This window comes from Cricetulus griseus, chromosome X, assembly GCF_003668045.3.
Source record: "Cricetulus griseus strain 17A/GY chromosome X, alternate assembly CriGri-PICRH-1.0, whole genome shotgun sequence".
NCBI lineage: Eukaryota > Metazoa > Chordata > Mammalia > Rodentia > Cricetidae > Cricetulus > Cricetulus griseus.
This window is the reverse complement of record NC_048604.1, coordinates 20,841,196-20,860,534: the sequence shown is the minus strand read 5'-3', so window position 1 is coordinate 20,860,534 and position 19,339 is coordinate 20,841,196. Positions and strand designations below refer to the sequence as shown.

Below are 19,339 nucleotides of genomic sequence, written 5' to 3'. Positions count from 1 at the left end.
CTGTACTAATGGGTTTTCATTTATGCTAAGGTTATATTATTCTACTTATACAGGCTTTTTTTTTTTGCAAATCCCTCTTCCATTTTAGAAGCAAAGAAGATCAAACAAGAGTCATTTCTGTTTTGATTTAAATTTTGAAATATTTTTAGATTGTGACTTTTCATTTTCCAGATTTTTCTTTTCTATAAATGGTTCCTAAGTGTCTACAATCCATCAGTGTTTGTTGACTTTCTTGGTATATACTCTGGTCTTATGCTATCCAGGTCACAAAAGTTCAGAACTACATATGTAAAGAACTTGTTAGTTTTAGATCTTGAAATCTTTCTTAAAATCCATTTTGTTCATGCAACAGCCACTTGTATGTGCTGAGATAAGAAAAGGGAGTTTTATTGAAGAACCCTGCTAGGGATGACGAGATGGCTCGGCAGGTAAAGATGTATGCTCTCAAGCTTGATGGACATGAATTTGGTCCCTGGGACCCATGTGGTTGAAGGACAGAACCAACTCCTGTAGGTTGTCCTCTGACCTCCATACATGAGCCATGGCAAATGTACCCACACACATACATATACATACACACAAGTAAGACATAATTAAAAAAAATAATGGCTTGAGTGCTCTTCTGGTATTACTCCTGAAATATTCAAGGCACCATGGTGAGAAGAACCAAGTGAGATTTTGCCAGTTTTTCTCATAATATTATGAAATTGTAAGCATATACACAGCTAACCCCCCCCGCCCCCCCCCCCCCGCTATTGTAACTGCGTGTAAGAGCATTTAAAGCAGAGCTCCTATACTCTCCTGTGCTTGTGATAATGTGAGGAGATTTTATGAGGGAGAGATAGGGAGATTTGAGGTGGGAGAGGATGGGAGGAGAAGACTAATAAATGCCAATTAGCATTGATATGTTACAGACAGAGTGAAAGAAACATCTATACTTCTTTGCATTTCTGGCAGAAAGTGTCAGGTATACTGTGTGGTAAGTTGTGCTTCTTAGAGAGGTTAGTGCATTTCACTTCACTTCTAGCCTTTACCCTCTGACAGTGGTGTTGTAGTAGATACCTGAGCATTATGAAAAGGACCCTGTCTTAGATTTCCAATATTGTCATTGCCTTATAGTTAGCCAAACGTAACTGTGTTCTTTGTAAATACTTATGAGTGTGTTCTGTTGTAGGCACTTTCCCTGTGGACCTTACTAAAACCCGGCTGCAAGTACAAGGCCAGAGCATCGATGTCCGTTTCAAAGAAATAAAATATAGAGGGATGTTTCATGCCTTGTTCCGAATCTATAAAGAAGAAGGGATTTTGGCTCTGTATTCAGGGTGAGTCTGGCTTCTTTCCTTATATCATGAACAACTGCGCAATAGTTTCCATCGTTCACACTAACCATTTTGATTTGTAATTCTCTATTGGTGGGCTCTTGTAGATTTTATCTGCTTTTAAGTCTTGAGCTTTGGATGTTGTGTTAATCCGGCTGTATGTAATAAATGTGAAAATGGATAATATCTTTACAACATAAGCTTTTTTTCTGGCTTCCTGACATTCATTGATAGCTTCTGGAAAAGCAGCACCAATCAGCTGTATACATTCTTGTGAGAATTTTCCTGATTTGGCTAACACCGGCTTCCTTTAAGATTTTCTTTGTGAAAAAAAATATTATTCTGGCAGATTAAATAGGCATGCAGAATAGGAAAAAGGGAGAATCTTTTTCCCACCTTTGCTTACCCATCAGTTTATGATTTATTGTCCAGTTTGAAGTTCCCCTGCTGCTGATTTCCTAGGCCATCCTAAATCTAGGCTACCAGTATTATGGAGAGGATGGAAATCAATTTTACCAGTAGCTTGGGTTGGGCTTATTTAAAATATAGTTTTCTTGGGGGGGGGTGGAATCCCCTAAACCCAAACCAATAGATCCTCATCCTGAAGTAAATGGATCATTTCTTTAGGCTTTTTCTTTCATTAGCATAGATATCCTCAATATTCTTTTCCTGATGCAAGTAATAGAGTCAGAAATATGCATATTTAGTCATCCGTTTTTTTCTTCTTCAATCCTAACCATTTGAGCTGTTGCTTTATTTCTATTTATATCTTCTAAAGTATAGTTCTGCAATTTGGATGAATCTCAAAGGAGGCACGAGTGAGAACATGTTCAGTTTATGAGCAGAATTTAAGTAGGTTGAGATCTTGGCGCTATTGCTTCCTTTTTCATCGGGTTAAAGATGTATCTGCAGTTGTTAGGAAATAAAGGTCGATTTTTTTTAACCTATGAGGTGTGGGTTAGTGTCTTAACTCTTTTGTATACTGCTATATTCAATTTGTTTATTTTTTCTAAAGGACTTTTGCATCTAAGTTCATGAGTGATATAGGCCTGTGGATTTTGTTTGTATTATTTTTGTCAGGTTTTTGCTATCCAGTTAATACTAGCCAAAATGATTGGGGAAACATTTCCTCTTCTGTTTTCTGGGGAGATTGTGTGAGATTAATGTTCATTCTTCCACGGTTTTATGGAGTTCTTCAGTAAACTTGTTTGGGCTGGGAATTTTTATTTTTTGAATTTTAAGAAAAGTAGGGGTAGAGAGATGGCGCAGTAGTTAAGAGCACTGGCTGCTCTTCCATAGGACCTGGGTTTGATTTCCAGCACCCGCATGGTGACTAACTACTGCCCTCCTCTGGCCTCTATGGGCACTGCATGCGCATAATGCATGGACATACTTATAGGCAAAATACTCATGTCTGTAAAATAAAAGTAAACAAACTGCTGGACGTTGGTGGCGCACGCCTTTAATCCCAGCACTCGGGAGGCAGAGGCAGGCGGATCTCTGTGAATTCGAGGCCAGCCTGGTCTCCAGAGCGAGTGCCAGGATAGGCTCCAAAACTACACAGAGAAACCCTGTCTTGAAAAACCAAAGAAAAAAAAAGAAAAAAAAAGTAAACAAACTATGAAAAATTTAAAAACTCTATGAAAAGTTTCTACACCCTGATAAGCCTCTCTGCCAATGCAGCAATCCAAATCAGACCAAATCAAACTTAATTAGAAAAAGCCCATGATTAATTTTGTAAAATTTTAATACTGTTAGTTTGGGCCACTGTAACAAAGTACTATGCACTTGGTGGCTTATAAATAGCAGGAATTAAGTTTTCATAGTTCTATAAGTTGTCTTCTAGGGACATTCCTCTTCTAGGGTAAGCATTTGACTATAAATTATATAGTCTCACCTATGCTTTGGCTCCATATTCTTTTTTTTTTTTAAAATATGGAATGCTTCACGAATTTGCATGTCATCCTTGTGTAGGGGCCACGCTAATTTTCTCTGTATCATTCCAATTTTAGTATATGTGCTGCTGAAGCCAGCACTTGGCTCCATATTCTTCACCCCCACCCCTGTTTTCTAATATTGGTGATTGAACCTAGGGCCTACCTAACACATGGTGCTGTATCTGTGAAGTACCTAGTCCTCCTTTTTTACTTTTTATATAAGAGAGTGTCATACTAAGCTGCTCAGGCTTGCCTTTTCCTCTTAGTTCAGGCAGGCCTGGAACTCCTCCTCCTCCTACCTTAGCCTGCAAGTAGCAGCTGGGGTTACAGACCTGGCTGTTTCCCGTGACTTTTTGTATTTTTTGTAATATATAAATTGTTGGAATTCTAATTCTCTACTTTCCTCCTTGCCTTTCTTTCCCCACCCATTCCCAAGTATCTCTTTGCTCTCTCCATATTCATGGCGTCTTTTTCTTGAATTGTTGTTGTCTCATGTATTTCAGAGGATTTATTTGCAATTTTATTTATATCTATACATTGAAAAAATTCTTTTGCAGCTTTCTCTAACAAATATGTTGGTTTGGATGTGTATTGTTTGATTTCCAAGTGTTTGAGCATCATCCTTATCAGTTTCCACCTTGCTTCCACTATGGCCAGAGAATATATTCTGTATAATTTCAGTTTTTTAGCTTTGTTGATGTTTATTTTATGACCTGGGATATGAGCTTTCTTTTTCAGTTTTTCTTGGGTGAGTGAAAAAAAGTGCATGCTATATTGCTTAGAAAGATACAGATAAAGGAATTTTAACATCTACACATGCATGGGAAATAAAATTAACTTTTCTCTCTCTCTCTCTCTCTCTTTTTTTGGGCAGAATTGCTCCTGCTTTACTAAGACAGGCATCGTATGGCACCATCAAAATTGGTATTTACCAAAGCTTGAAACGATTATTTGTAGAGCGTTTAGAAGGTCAGTATGCTCAACTCTCTTTTGAGGTTATCCTCAAAGGAATTGTTGAAATCATGCTTAGTGTGAAATGTTTATCTCATGATGCCAGAGAATGAAAGACAGTCACTGCATGGATAAAGTGAACTTGTGTTTTACTTGGGCTAAATCACTACAGAGGGGATGCATGAGTTAGAGGCACCTGCTCTTTAAATTTATCTTTTACTGTCAACTAAAAACCTTGTTGACTGCCAAGATTGCTTAATGGGTAAATTCTTGCAAGTGTGACTACTGGAGTTTGATACCTGGAGCCTATGCAAAGGTAGAAGGAGTGAACACCTTCCATAAAGTTGAATTCTGATCTCCACACATATGTCATGGTGTATGTCCTCCCCCAAAATAATTATTCTTTTTTGTTGTTTTGGTTTTTGATTTTTCAAGACAGGGTTTCTTTGTGAAACAGCCCTGGCTATCCTGGAACTCTTTTTGTAGACCAGGCTGCCTTTGAACTCAGAAATCCACCTGTCTTTGTCTCTTGAGTACTGATATTAAAGGCATGTACCACCATCCCCTGGCTTAAAGTAATAATTATTTTTTTAAAAAATACTTATTTTTGTTTTATTGTTGTTTTGTTTGCATGTATGTCTATGTGAGGGTGTTGGATCCTGGACTTACAGACAGCTGTGAGCTGCCATGTGGTGCTGGGAATTGAACCTGATCCTCTGGAAGAGCAATCATTGCTCTTAACCATTGCACCATCTCTGTAGCCCCTAAAATAATTCTTAAAAAACTTGTCATTCTTGAAGAAGCCTAAAACAACTATGTCCTGAAAACGGATGTTTTCTTTATTAGTTAGAGGACTTGAAGGCATTTTCTGGATGGCAATTTTGATGAGCCTTTGGTAGGTAGATAAGTTTTAGTCTGTTCTAGTCTGGATTCTGATGTATCTATGGCCACTTTCTCCACATGCAAAGTTGTTGTATGTTTTTTCATTTGATCCTGATCCTTGCATGGATGGATATTTTATCATTGGTCTGGGTTACTGGATGGTTGGGAAAGCTGGAGACACTTCATGTTAGCAGTATCTCTTGAAGCAATATTTTTTATTCTAAATCAGCGTTTTCTGGAGCCCCTTCAGTGGGAATCCTGAAGGATTCACTTTCATCTCTCCTGAAAATATTTTCCTTTCATGGATTATTCACGTGGGTTTACTAATTTCCTTTTTATAGGATCTTCACAAGAAGGAATGGTGAAGACTGGATTTTCTCTGTAGAACACTATGTCCTGTTATGTCTTCTTGTTTCTAGCTGAGGGAATTTAGTTCTAAATTCTTAGACCTGAGGGTATAACTCAGTAGCAGAGTGCTGGACTAGCATGTGTAAGTCTCTCCATTCCCCATCCTATGCCAGGAATTATGCTGCTGCTTTTTCATATTTGACTACAGAAGCCTTCTGTACAAAAATGGAGGCTAGGAGAGACATAAAGCCATTCAACATTAATATTTAGATAACTTTATTACACATAAGGTTATATCTTTTGGCATCTGGTTATTAAGTCTTTAAAGTTGACTATCCATAAAAAGAGTTAAAAGTTGATCAAGGATGTCACCAACTAGTATGCCAAACTGGACAGGGGAAAGCCCACGAGGCATCAACCCTACACAAAGAACTATAGGCCACTACAGAAAGCTGGGAGCATGAGAGGTGGTCTTCCCCAGGTAAGAGCTCACCAATTGGTTGCCCACTGCCAAATTCCTATCCCTGAAAACACACATACAAGTAACATTATTGGGACTGAATAGGTTATATTTAGGAATATATGTATATACGTATTAATATATAATAACAATTAGTGAAAAAAGAGATCATAAATTTTAAGAACAGGGAGGGGTATATGGAAGATTTTGGAGGGAGGAAAGAGAAGGGAGAAATGTTGTAATTAAATTATAATCTTAGGCAGTGGTGGTGCATGCCTTTAATCCCCAGCACTTGGGTGGCAGAGGCAGGCCAGTCTGGTCTACAGACTGAGTTCCAGGACAGTCATGGCTGTTACAAAGAGAATCTCTGTCTTGAAAAACCAAAAAGCAGAACAAAATAAACAATAAATTTAGTCTCAAAAATTTAAAAGACTTAAAATCAGATGCATTATATGTTTGAAGTGGTTGAAAAGAAAATGTCACATTCTAATTTATGTACTATACTGACAATTATGTAGAAGAATATGATGTCTTGAAAATAATGTTCTTAAGAAAATAATGGCTTATATTTTATAATGTGTATATATTTTGTATAAATTAGGATGGTATACCAATATCCGAGAGTCTTTACTTGGATAAACTTGAAGTTCATTTTTTTTTCGAGACAGGGTTTCTCTGTATAGCTTTGGAGCCTATCCTGGCACTCGCTCTGGAGACCAGGCTGGCCTCGAACTCACAGAGATCTGACTGCCTCTGCCTCCTGAGAAGTTAAGTCATCTCTCTAAAAAGGATTTCCTTCATACTGTATCTCAGGTACTCTGAAAAACTAGTACTGAGTAAAATGACTATTTATTTATTTTACATTTTTTACAGATGAAACTCTCCTAATTAATATGATCTGTGGGGTAGTGTCAGGAGTGATTTCATCTACTATAGCCAACCCCACTGATGTTCTAAAGGTAAGAGAGATGTCGGCCATGGGAGTTGAAAGACCACAGCTTTAACTTGGATTTGAGCTCAGATTCTTACACTGTCCATTGTTCTAAATTCCTGGGCAAATCTCTGAACTATGCAAGGTCGCATTCATTTTTGTTTTGAAATGAAGATAATGTGGTGCTTATAGCATAAAAATGTTAAGAATTAGAGATAATATATGTAAACTTGTATAGCATTATGCTTCATAGTAGATGTTCAAAAATAGTTTAATGTGATAGGTGTTAATCCATTGTTTTTCAGGCTGGGATTTGCAATCCCCTTTAGGTTATTTTCAAAGCTGTGGAGTTCTAGGGAATTGATTTCTAGATTCCTTACTGTTTGTATTCTCCAAGTGGTATGAGAATGAATATGTGTTTCTAATAGCCCCTTTTGCATTTTACAAAACCAAAACATATCCCCTATCTATTCCAAATCTTCAGATGGTGTGTTGACCTGTAGCATAAACTGGGACATCAAAAGGATAGATAGATTGAGGTAGAGGTTTTTGGAGAAGTTTCTTTTCATAACTGCTTTACCTTAAATTTATACTGTTTCTGGGCTGGAGAAATGGCTTAGTGGTTAAGAGCACTGACTGCTCTTCCCAGAGTACCCCAGGTTCAATTCCTAGCACCCACATGGCAGCTCCCAAGTGTCTGTAACTCCAGTTCCAATGGACTGGACACCCATGGCAAAACACCAATGTAAATAAAATAAAAATCAATAGATTAAAAAACAAAAAAGTTTGTTAAAAAATTTATACTGTTTCTGTCTTTCCTTATCTTGTCCACATTTTTGTTAAGGATGAGCTTTGGCTTTCAGTGTGATATATCTTGGCTTGTGCTGATTGATAAGAATGTGATTGGACTGCTTTAATGTTTTATCAATCACAAAATGAAACACTTATGTTACTGCCAGCCTTCAGCTTTATCTGACAAATGGTAAAAATTTCCTTCTTAATTACTAAATCTCTAAATGTATGATTAAACTATTCGAGGGAACCACAATTAGGATTTTTGTTTGTTTTTTCTGAGACAGAATCTCATCTAGCCCATTGTAGCTTTGAACTCAATAAGTAGCAATGGATGTCCTTGAATTCCTGGTCCTCCTGCCTTACTGGGAATACAGGTATTTACAACCATGAATTTAAAAGTTTAAAACATAAAAAAAACATAGTACATTATGTGTGTGGGTGTTTTGCCTGCACATATGTCTGTGTACCACCTGCACGAAGTATTCTTACATCTGCGTCCTGGAACTAGAGTTATAGTCAGTTGTGAGCTACCATGTGGGTGCTGGAATTGGACCTAGGTCCTCTAGAAGAGCAGCAAGCACTCTTAATTGCCAAGCCATTTCTCCAGGCCTGAGTCACGAGAATAAATTCAAGTTCGTTGCTTATAATAAGAGAAAGTACAAGTCAGGATCCAGCATAATGCAAACCAAGTGGTGGGAGATTCACCTTACAGCAATTATAGCAGAGTTTATGATACATAAGAGAATACTCAGCCCAATCTATAAGGGTTTCTTCCAGGACTTTGCCCTAGTTAATAACAAAATCTTTGCATGCTCAAGTCCCTTACATAGAATGAAACAGTATTTCTGCATAACCTTTGTGTGTTCCCTTAGATATTTTAAATCCACTTTACATTAGTTTTGATTTTTACTATAATATAAACATAAATAAATATGCTTATTTTATTATTATTCCACAAATAATGACAAGGAAAATTCTACATATGTTCAGTACAAATGCAGTTTTTTCCAAGTATTTTTCAATTGAGATTGGTTGAATCCACAAATATAAAAGTGCAGATTATTTTGATCATTAGTTGTCTGATATAAATGATCATTCTTTTTAAAAATGAAATTGCCCAGATGGTGTTTGCACATACGGTAATCCCAGTACTCAGGAAGCAGAGGCAGGTGGATCTCCTAGTTAAAGGCTAGCCTGGTCTACAGAATGAGTTCAGGACAGCCCTGGTTACACAGAGAAACCCTGTTTCAAAAAAAAAAAGAAGAAGAAGAAGAAGAAGAAAGAAAAAAAAAGAAAGAAAATTAAAATAAAAATATTTATTTTTTGTGTATGTGTGCTTTGCCTGATTGTATGCACATGTGCCACATGTGCCTAGTGCCCATAGAACCTGAAGAGGGTTGGATCCCCTGACGTGTAGTTAAGAAGAGTTGTGAACTGCCATGTTGGTGTTGAGAACCAAACCCATGTCCTCTGGAATAACAGCCAGTGCTCTGAATCACTGAGTTGTCTCTTTAGCCCCCAAATTAAATTTATCACCATCATTACTCTTTTGTATGGGGGGCACATGTATGTACATGTGGAGGTAAGAGCAAACCTTTTGGAATCAGCTCTCTTTTGATCATGAGTTCTAGGAATTGGACTCAAAAGAGAACAATGCTAATTTATAGGCTCCACGTTCATAGGTAAACCTCTGCTAATATTTGCATATGCATGCAACTCTAGATTTCATACTGTGCTTATAGTTTTTTTAAACTTTTCATGTTTTTGGTAAGAATTGTATATATTGCTTTGCAGCACATTTTTAATACTTTCTGAAGTCTACAAATACTTTAGGGGAAAATGTTAGGGCTCTGCTGTATTCTGTTAAATGGATGCATCATCATTTTTGTAACCAATAGGTTGTCAATGTTGGCTTTTGGCATTTGAGTAGTCCCTAATTTCTTACTAAACTAATTACATGTTTTTTTTTTTTTTTAAACAGGGTCTTACTGTGTAGCCATGACTGTCCTGGAACTCACTGTGTAGTCTTGGCGGGCCTTGAACTCAAAGAGATCCACCTGTCTCTGCCTCCTGAGTGCTAGGATTAAAATCCTGTGCCACCACTCCTGGTTCAAACTACTTACATTTTATTGAATACTTGTTATTGTCCAACTCCAGAAAAGAGATCTACTATGGGAAATGTGAGGCCTAATGAAAACCTTTATAGAATATACTTTGGCCCAAATTATATTTTCCTGTACAATTTAATTCATTAATTTCATCATAATAGCAGAGTTTTAAAAATAATTCATTACTTTTTAAAGGAGTGAACTGTTTCATTTTGGTTTTCTCTGTCAAAATTAAATGTTCACTTTTTTTTTTTAGATTCGAATGCAGGCTCAAGGAAGTTTGTTCCAAGGGAGCATGATTGGCAGCTTCATTGATATATACCAGCAAGAAGGTACCAGGGGTCTGTGGAGAGTGAGTATTCTTTTTTTTGTTTTTTTGAGACAGGGTTTCTTTGTGTAGCTTTGGAGCCTATCCTGGTACTCGCTCTGGAGACCAGGCTGGCCTCGAACTCACAGAGCTCCCCCTGCCTCTGCCTCCTGAGTGCTAGGATTAAAGACGTGCACCACCACACTAGGCTGTTGAATAACTTTTTTATTTTGTTGTGATCACTGAATTATTCTAAGCAAATAAGACTATTATTAGAATATGCAAATCGAGTGGAATGGGATGGCAAGTCCATTAATAGCCTTTAAATAAAAATGAGAGCTTTGTTATTTTCTTTCCTTTATAACTTTCTACAGCTAATTCTTTAAAAATTCAAACAAAATAGAGCTGAAAGTATTGACCTGTGAATACCCATGATCTGGCTTAGACAACTGATAAAGTTCTGGCATAATTACTTGATCTGTCTCTGAGTATGTAAACACACACATTATTTTGCTAAAGAATATAGTAGTATGTTATAGACATTATGAAAATCCTCTATACACTTAATGAGGTGTCTCATAAGAAGGTAGAGATGACTCATCAGTTAAGTGCACAGACTGCTTTTTCAGAGACCCGAGTGTGGGCTTCATGTAATGAAGTTATCTGCACTCATGTGCACGTACCCTCTCATAGACATACACATAATTTTAAAAAGTAAAGTATAATTTAGAAAAGAACAAGAACATTCTCTGTGCTAACAATACTAATGTCAATTGTAAGAAACTTAACAATACTTAACGGGGCTGAAGAGATGGATCCGGGGTTAAGAACACTTGCTGTTCTTGCAGAGGACACAGTTGGGTTGCCAGCTCCTACATGGCAACCTGAAACCATCAATGACTCTTGTTCCAGGGGAATCAAAGCCCTCCTCTGAATTTTGCAGGAACTCAGGCACACATGATGCTTAGATATATATGTAGGCAAAATGTGCATATACATAAAATAAGTAAAAAGAACCTAATACTTAAAACCTAGATCATATTAAAAACTAGCCTATTTAGCCGGGCGTTGGTGGCGCACGCCTTTAATCCCAGCACTCAGGAAACAGAGGCAGGCGGATCACTGTGAGTTCGAGGCCAGCCTGATCTCCAGAGCGAGTTCCATGATAGGCTCCGAAGCTATACAGAGAAGCCCAGTCTTGAAAAACCAAAAAAAATATTAGCTTATTTATGAGACCAGGATAAGTTTTCATATAGTGTATTTCCATGTAGTCTTTGGCTTGTTCCTCTATTACCTGAAACTTGAGACTACTGGCTTTATTACATCCATTCTAACCCTTTGGCACTAAGGCAAAAGGTCGTGTTTTGTTATGCCACATTAAGCAGTGCAGAGATTACCTACTTAGTCATATGATGTCAAGCAGGTCTCGCTGCTGTAAAAGGTAAACTTTTCTTCCTTTTGCAATTAGCAGGTAGTTTATGAGGTGAAATTCTGACAACATGCGTATATCCCAATGCCTAATAATTGAATTTAACTACTTTTATGGCCACATTACTTGTATGATCCTAGCACATGATGTACAGAAGCAAAGTACATGGTGTTATGTATTCGTTTGATATAGACATAACTTTTTACTTAATGATCATAGCACCATTAATGATCCTTGAGGTTTGTTTTTTTGATTACAGTAGGGTGTACTTTCTTGGTTAGTCCAATTTCAAACAAGAATAGAACTAACTAGAACATTTTCATGAATTGATGCCAAGAGACAAAGACCAAACAATGAGATTATAAGTTAGGTTAGGGGAACCCAGACATTTTATTTTTAATTTTATTTGAGGTAATTATTACACAGTATACATAGAATTTCAATAGTATTGAATCTATTCGCATTGTTTACAATCAATATCCAGAACTTTAAAAATTATTATTATTTTTATTAACATATATTACATTTCAATACACCTATCAGATGTATTTTATCGTAGTCACCCCTTATTACCCTCTCCTGTTCCTCTCCTACCCCTACTGAACCCTTCCTTCTTTCCAGTTTATCTCTACTTCCATGTTTTTGTTTTTATTTGTGAACCAATGTGTTTAGTTTTACTCAAGAACACGGATACCTTACCAATGTCCACATCACTGAAACAAAATGTCCTTTCCTCCCCCAGCAACCAGTAACTGTCTATAAATCCTCAGGCAGGGGGTCAACTGCTTTTACATCCTCAATGAGGAAGGTGGCCTCATGAGCCTCTCTGTACTCCATGATGAATCCAGAATTCGTTTCGTCATGCAAAGGTGGAACTATAACCACTAAACAACCATTCTTACTTTCTCCTAGCCCCTGGCAACCCCCATACTACCTCAGTCTCTGTGAATTTGTCAAGTTTCTCAAATACATGTACTCATATAAGTTTGCCTTTTATGAGATTTCATTTAGCACAGTGTCCCTGAGATTTATATATGCAATGTAATGTTTTTGAGTTTCCTTTTTGTTAAAGACTGGATAATATATATGTGGGTACATTACTTAAACACTTCATGGACACACTGTATATATGGGTGTAGACACACACACACACACACACACACACACACACACACACACACACACACACACACACACTTTATCTATTCAACCACTGATGGATATTTGGGTGTCTTTCATTTTTTTGGCTATTGTAAATGATGTTGCAGTGAACCTGGGTATGCAAATATACTTTTGGGGACACTTTAATATTTTGGGGTACATATGTAGAAGTGGAATTTCTGGATTATCTGGTAATTCTGTTTAATTTCTTTTTTTGACTTTATTTGAATTACAAACAAGATTGAATTCTGTTCAATTTCTTGAGGAACTGGACATAGCTAACTTTATTTTCCAGACTACTTAATATTATTAAGGCACATCATGAAAAGAAGTAAAAGTAGATTTTGCTATGTGTCTTCTTGAGATAGGCTTGAGGTAGATTTTTCTGTCCCACCTGCCAGCTCCCAAATAAATAACCACACAAAGACTTATTAGTTATGAAAGCTTTCCTGACAGCTTAAGCTTATTTCCAACTTGCTCTTATAAGTTAAAACAACTGAAATCTGAGGGAAATTCAACAGCAACACGCTTGAGAGGCTGGATCATCTGGGCCACCCATTTTAATTGGTTTTTGGTTCCCTTGGTCTGAAAACACATAAACTTCCAAAGTTAAGATGCATATCTGCATTAACACAAATATGGACTGTGCATTGTACACAAGCCAGGCAAAGATGACTTTTTGTTTTATGTCTGAGCAGGTGAAATATATGTCACTTGTCTTGTAGTTATTTTAAATTTGTTTCTTTATGTCTGTAACCAGGATTTTCAGGGGGTCTTCCCCTATCAAATCTGATCTCTAGTAACCTTGAACAAATCCACAGCCTTTGTGGAAACAAAAGCAAAATATTAATTTTGAGTTTCATTTTAAAGTTAAGGTATTCTTAAGTTTCTAGGTGGGTTTATTTCCACAGTCCCTTTCACAATGCTATGTCATCTAGCAGTTGTCATTTGCTTATCAGCAATCAGAAAATTCAAAGACAGCACAATAATATACAGGATCCAGACTCCCTGTGTATTGCTCATCTCTACATGGCTTATTCTTTCTTTTATTTCTTTACATTTTCTTTAAAGCACTTATTCTAATATTTTTAAACTATTTATTTATTTTTATGACTGTTCTATACCCTTTTTCCTTTTTTGTAAGCTTACATACATTGTTAAACACACTGTAACCTGTTTAAAGTTTTTTCCCCATATGAACCTGCTTTACTGTATATCTGTAACCTTTTTGTGTTTGCATGAGCACAATCTTTTTAAAATTTATTTATTTAATTTTATTATTTTTTAATTTATTTTACATACCAACCACAGTTCCCTTTCCCTCTCCCCCCACTTCCCCCAACCCACTCCTCATCCATTCCTTAGTAAGGATAAGACCTCCCATGGGGAGTCAACAAAATCTGCCATGTTCAGTTGAGGCAGGACCCAGATCATTCTCCCTGCATCAAGGCTGAGCAAGGTAACCCACCATATGGAATGAGCTCCAACAAGCCAGTTCATGCACTTGGTCCTGATCCTGGTCCCACTGCCAGGGGTCCCACAAACAGACCAGGCTAACCAACTGTCATCCACATGCAGAGGGCATAGGTTGGTCCCCTACAGGCTCCCCAGCTGATGGCCTAGGGATAGTGAGCTCCCACAAGTTCAGGTCAGCTGTCTCTGAGGGTTTTCCTGTCATGTTCTTGACCCCTCCTTGAAGAGCAAAATCTTAAGCCAACACACAATTTATGGCTCAAGCCCTCAGGCAGTGGCTGGGAGACATATCTCTGTACCTTAGCCTGCACAGGAGACTGTAGGACTAGGAAGCTCATTTGGTTCCATTGTTGTGTGTTTGGAACCTTTTAAAAGTTTTTTCACATTGTATATGGAAACACATGGCTGGATGTTGGACACCATATGTAGTGAGTCTGTCCTGCCAGCCTGTTCCCAAATAACAACACAGAGATTTAGTAATTTCGAAAGCTCAGCCAATAGCTTAGGCTTGTTTCTAACTTGTTCTTATAAATTAAATTGATGCATTTCTATTAATTTACTTTGTGCCCCATGGCTTTATTACCTCATCACTGTATTGCCCATTCTGCTGGCTCTTCATCTCATGGTGTCTCTTCCTTTTTCTTCCCAGCATCCTCTCTACTCCGAAAATCTTGCCTAGCTATTGGCTGCTCAGCTTTTTATTAAATCAATCCAAGTGACACATATTCACAGTGTACAAAAAGATTATTCCGCAACAATAGACATATTTTATTTACATGTAAAATTCCAGTTCTGGGATACCTGTAAAAATATAGTTCTGGGAAAAGTATAACCCCATGGTGGATACTTTGCCTAGCATGCATGAATCTGTATGCCTGTACACAAATCTATATAGAAATCTTTTCTTAATAAACTCTGATTTTGTTTCAAAAATTTTTAAAAATTTCACCAAAGAAATACATTTACTCCCCACCACCTGCAAATATGTGATCCTTTTAGTCTGTTTAATATTCCTGCCTTGGTTGTAACATTTGGTCCTGAAGAATTTCATGGTGTTCCTAATTCCTCCGTACAGAGGAGTGGCAACGAAATGAAACTTATATAAGAGTTGGAGAGACAGTTGTGTGGTAAGGCTTATCTGGTGAGCTGGAGTGCACCTTACCTGTTCAAAGAGGATAGCCATTCTTTAGCTGTGGTCTGTTACTGTCATACATTAGTGGGAAGCTGCATGTGGCTAAATTTTGACTTCTTTTTTTTGTTCAGATGTCTTTATTTTTATTTTATGTGCATGAGTCTTTTGCCAGAATGTTATGTAAGTACACCACATGCATCTAGTGCCAGCAGAGGCCAGAAGAGGGCATTGAATATCTTGGAACTGGAGTTAGAGAAAGTTGTGAGCTGTTATGTGGGTGCTAGAAAGTGAATTTGGATCCTCTGCAAAAGCAATGAGGGCTCTTAACCTCTGAGCCATCACTCTAGCCCCTAAAATTTGACTTTTCAAAAGAAGCTAGAAACTTGCATTTCTATGTGAAACCCCTTAATTGACAACTAACTGAATCTTTTAGAAATGTTGTATAGGCCACATACATAAAATCTGTGGACTGAAATTAGCCAATAATCCCTAAGTGAGGACCTTGTTGGTCATCAATGTGGTCTTACAGGAATGATCACTCTGTTTAGCAGAGTGAAGCAGGTGGGAAGTTATAGAGCATGCTACTGTTAGGCTAGGATAGCAAGATCAACGTTGGCACAGCCACATCAACTGTAAATAGGGTTTGGGGAATCAGAGATAATGAAATACTTTATTATAGAAGTTGCCTCAGAAAGCAATTATCTACACAATATGTTGTTTTCAGTTCTTAAAGTTGATTTATTATCATTGATTCTCTATTTTTGTTCAAGTGTACTTGGCAAATCCCTTATACATAAGTAAGGAGAAATGTGGATTGTGGGGATATTTCTGTTGGTAAAATGTTTGATGTACAAACATGAGGACCTGAGTTGGATTACCATAACCCCCATGAAAATATCAAAAGCCAGGCCCATGGTGTGTGCTTCAATCCCAGTATTGGAGAGGCAGAGATGGGTGAATCCCTAAGGCTTGCTGGCCGGCCAGCCAGCATAGCCTAATATGTGAGGCCCAGTGCTCAGTGAAAGGCCCAGTCTCAAAGATCAAGGTGGGTAGCTGCAGAGGATCGTTCACATGCACCTGCCCCCACACAAAAGGAACAATGTTTAATTAACTTGTAAAGACCAAACATTCATTGTAAAAATTTTAAAAAATGATAGGCATACAAACGAGGGACAGGGGTAAGGTGGTCCATGGGGTAATGACACTCCTCTCCAGGCATGACAACCTAAGTTTACTCCTCATGGTGGAAGGAGAGAACTGACTCCTGCAAGTTCCCCTCTGACATGCATCCACATGAGTAGCATGCATGTGTGTACTTAGACACACAGCGCAAACACACACACATGCACACACAAAATTGAAATATAATTAAAATGGAAAAAGGAAAGCATAAAACGAAATAACCTTATTTCTTTTTTTGATGCAACCAGCACGAGGCTTTATTGTAGTTGTTTATTCTACAAACAGATAAAATATTTTTACACATTTCCTTCTAATCTTTTCTGAAGAATGAATATATATATATACATATATACATATATACATATATACACATATACACATATACACATACACACACACACACACACACCACACACACACACACACACACACACACACACATATATATATATATATATATATATATATATATTATATATATATATCCCTTTCTCTCTAAACTTAGAATAGCAGTGCTGTGTATAATTTCATAGCATGAGGACAACTTCAAGTGTCATCTACCTTTTTTTGAGACAGAGTCTCTCATTGGTCTGGAACTCTACTAAGTCGTCTGGAGTGGTTGTCCAGAAACCCCAGGGATCTGTTTGTCTTTGCCCTCATCTCTGGGAAAACGATAAAACTGTGACTTCCCATGCATTCCCAGCCGTTTGCAGCCATGTGAGTTGTGATAGGACCAGTCTGTTGGTTCACTGGTGTCTCACTGCAGAAGGGCCTATAAGGGAACTATAAGGAACTGCTTTCCTTTATACTTCCCCAGCTTCTTACACTTCTGTTTTCACCCTAGTGTCATCCTTCCTTCTCACCCTCAAATTCTGGGAGTCACCCTGGGAAGTTTTACTGACTTTTTTTGTCTTTTAAAATTTATTTTTAAATTTTAGAGACAAAATTTCACTGTGTAGTTCTGGATGGCCTGGAACTTGCTGTGTAGACTTGAACTCACAGAGATCTACCTGCTTCTGCCACCCAAGTGCTGGGACTAAAGGTGTGCACCACCACGTCCAGCTACCAATGTTTTTATTATTTTGTCATTATAATGAGTGTGGACACTTGTCTCACCTTGTTTAGAGACATTTTTCCTCTAGTACTGCAGATTGAGTTTAGGGCCTTGTATATCCCATGCAGTTGCTCTACCATGGAACTATATCAGCAGCCCTCTTTCTACTTTATATTTTGAGAGATAAGGTCTCACTCATTTGGTAAGGCTAGTCATGAACTCATTCTGTAGTTAACACTGGCCTTGAATTTAGGATTCTTCTGCCTCAGCATCCTCTCTCTCTCTCTCTCTCTCTCTCTCTCTCTCTCTCTCTCTCTCTCTCTCTCTCTCTGTGTGTGTGTGTGTGTGTGTGTGTGTAAGCATTTGTGTGGGTGACAGAATAATAACCTTGGATGTCAATTCTTCAAAAGCTGTCTATCTTGTTATTTTGAGACAAGGTCTCTCACTGGAGGAAGTCCTCTCTCTTCCTCCTCAATACTGAAATTTCTAAGTATGCATCACCATACCCCACCTTTTTTTTTAATGTGGATTCTGAGAGTTGTATTAAGGTCCTCATGCTTGTATGGCAAGCACTTCACTGACTGAGCCATTTCCCCAGCCTAAAAAAGATTTATTCTTATTAATTTGGTTATGTGTATCTGTATGTGTTCAAAGGTGCTCTTGGAAGCCGTGCCAATGGATGTCCTGGAGCTAGAGTTACAGGCAGTTGTGACCCACCTGACATGGGTGCTGGGAATCGAACTCAGGCCCTCTGCAACAGCAGTGCACACTCAGCTACTGAGCTATCTCTCCAACCCCTTCTTAATATAAAAAAATCTATATTTATGTGTATGGATGTTTTGTCCGCATGTATGTCAGTTTACCACATGAGTACCTGGTGCGTGCAGAGGCCAGGCAAGGGTATTGAATCTCTTGGAACTGGAGTTACAGATACTTGTGAGTTGCCAAATAGGTCATAGGAATTGAACCTTGATCCTATGGAAGAACAACTGGTACTCTTAACTGCTGAGCCATTTCTTCAGCCCCATAGGGAGTTTGGTTGTTTTAACTGAGACAGGGTCTAACTATATAGCCCTGGCTGGCTTGCAACCTGTTGTGTAGACCAGGCTAGTCTTGAATTTCGAGCTCTGCCTGCTTCTGCTTCCTGAGTACTATGATAAAAGGTGGTGTTACCATGCCCATCCTCCTTAAACTTTATATGGCCTAAAATATGATCTAATTTCTAGAAAGTTCCGTGGGTAACTGAGAAGAATTTGTATGAGACAGGTGTTGTGTGGAATATCCTGTAGATGTCTGTGTTTATTCTGTCCATTTTATCTGTACTGTAGTGTAACTGGTTTCTTTACTATTTTTGCCTAGATGAGAACTTTGGTGGCAAGGAGTTACTGGAGTTGCTCCCTATGATTTTATTTGTACCCACTTGTCACTTTATGTTGCTCGTGTCTGTTTTATGAAATTGGGTGTACCAATATTTGATGCATGTTTATCTACCGTTATATTTTCTTGGTTTATTATTCATTTATTAGTTTGTGGTGACCATCTTTCTTTTCTTTGCTAGAGTTTGGACTCTGGGCCTTGTGTGTGCCAGACAAGTAGTGTACTACTAAGCCATAACCCCATCCAGGGACCTTCTTTAGTTTTTCTTAATAATTTTGTTTTGAAGTCAGCTTTGTCATCTATGGGAGTAGCTAATTCTGTTTGCTTTCAGATTCTTTTTGCTTTGCTTATCATTTTACTGTCCATTTGGTCTCAGTGTGGCTTTGCTAGTGAGGCAAGTCATTAATTGACAACAAACATTTAGATCTTGAGTGTTGTTGTTCTTTTAATTCCATATAGGCAGTCTGTGGCCTTTTTACTAGTGAATTAATGC

General features: G+C 37.8%; 1 protein-coding gene and 1 non-coding gene across 5 annotated transcripts in view; one reads left to right on the top strand and one right to left on the bottom strand.

Annotated features, from left to right (window-relative positions):
- Slc25a14 (solute carrier family 25 member 14) overlaps nt 1–19,339 on the top strand; it is a 38,872-nt gene that overhangs the window by 6,657 nt on the left and 12,876 nt on the right. For all 4 annotated transcript variants that reach the window (XM_027433508.2, XM_035450115.1, XM_027433510.2 and 1 more), the window contains 4 exons: nt 1,175–1,322; nt 4,131–4,225; nt 6,771–6,856; nt 9,988–10,083. In XM_027433508.2, the coding sequence (XP_027289309.1) occupies nt 1,175–1,322; nt 4,131–4,225; nt 6,771–6,856; nt 9,988–10,083 (425 nt within the window). The remainder of the gene's footprint in view (nt 1–1,174; nt 1,323–4,130; nt 4,226–6,770; nt 6,857–9,987; nt 10,084–19,339) is intronic.
- On the bottom strand, nt 3,249–3,355 carry LOC113836684. Its single transcript, XR_003488529.1, has one exon. It is a non-coding gene; the product is annotated as a U6 spliceosomal RNA (small nuclear RNA).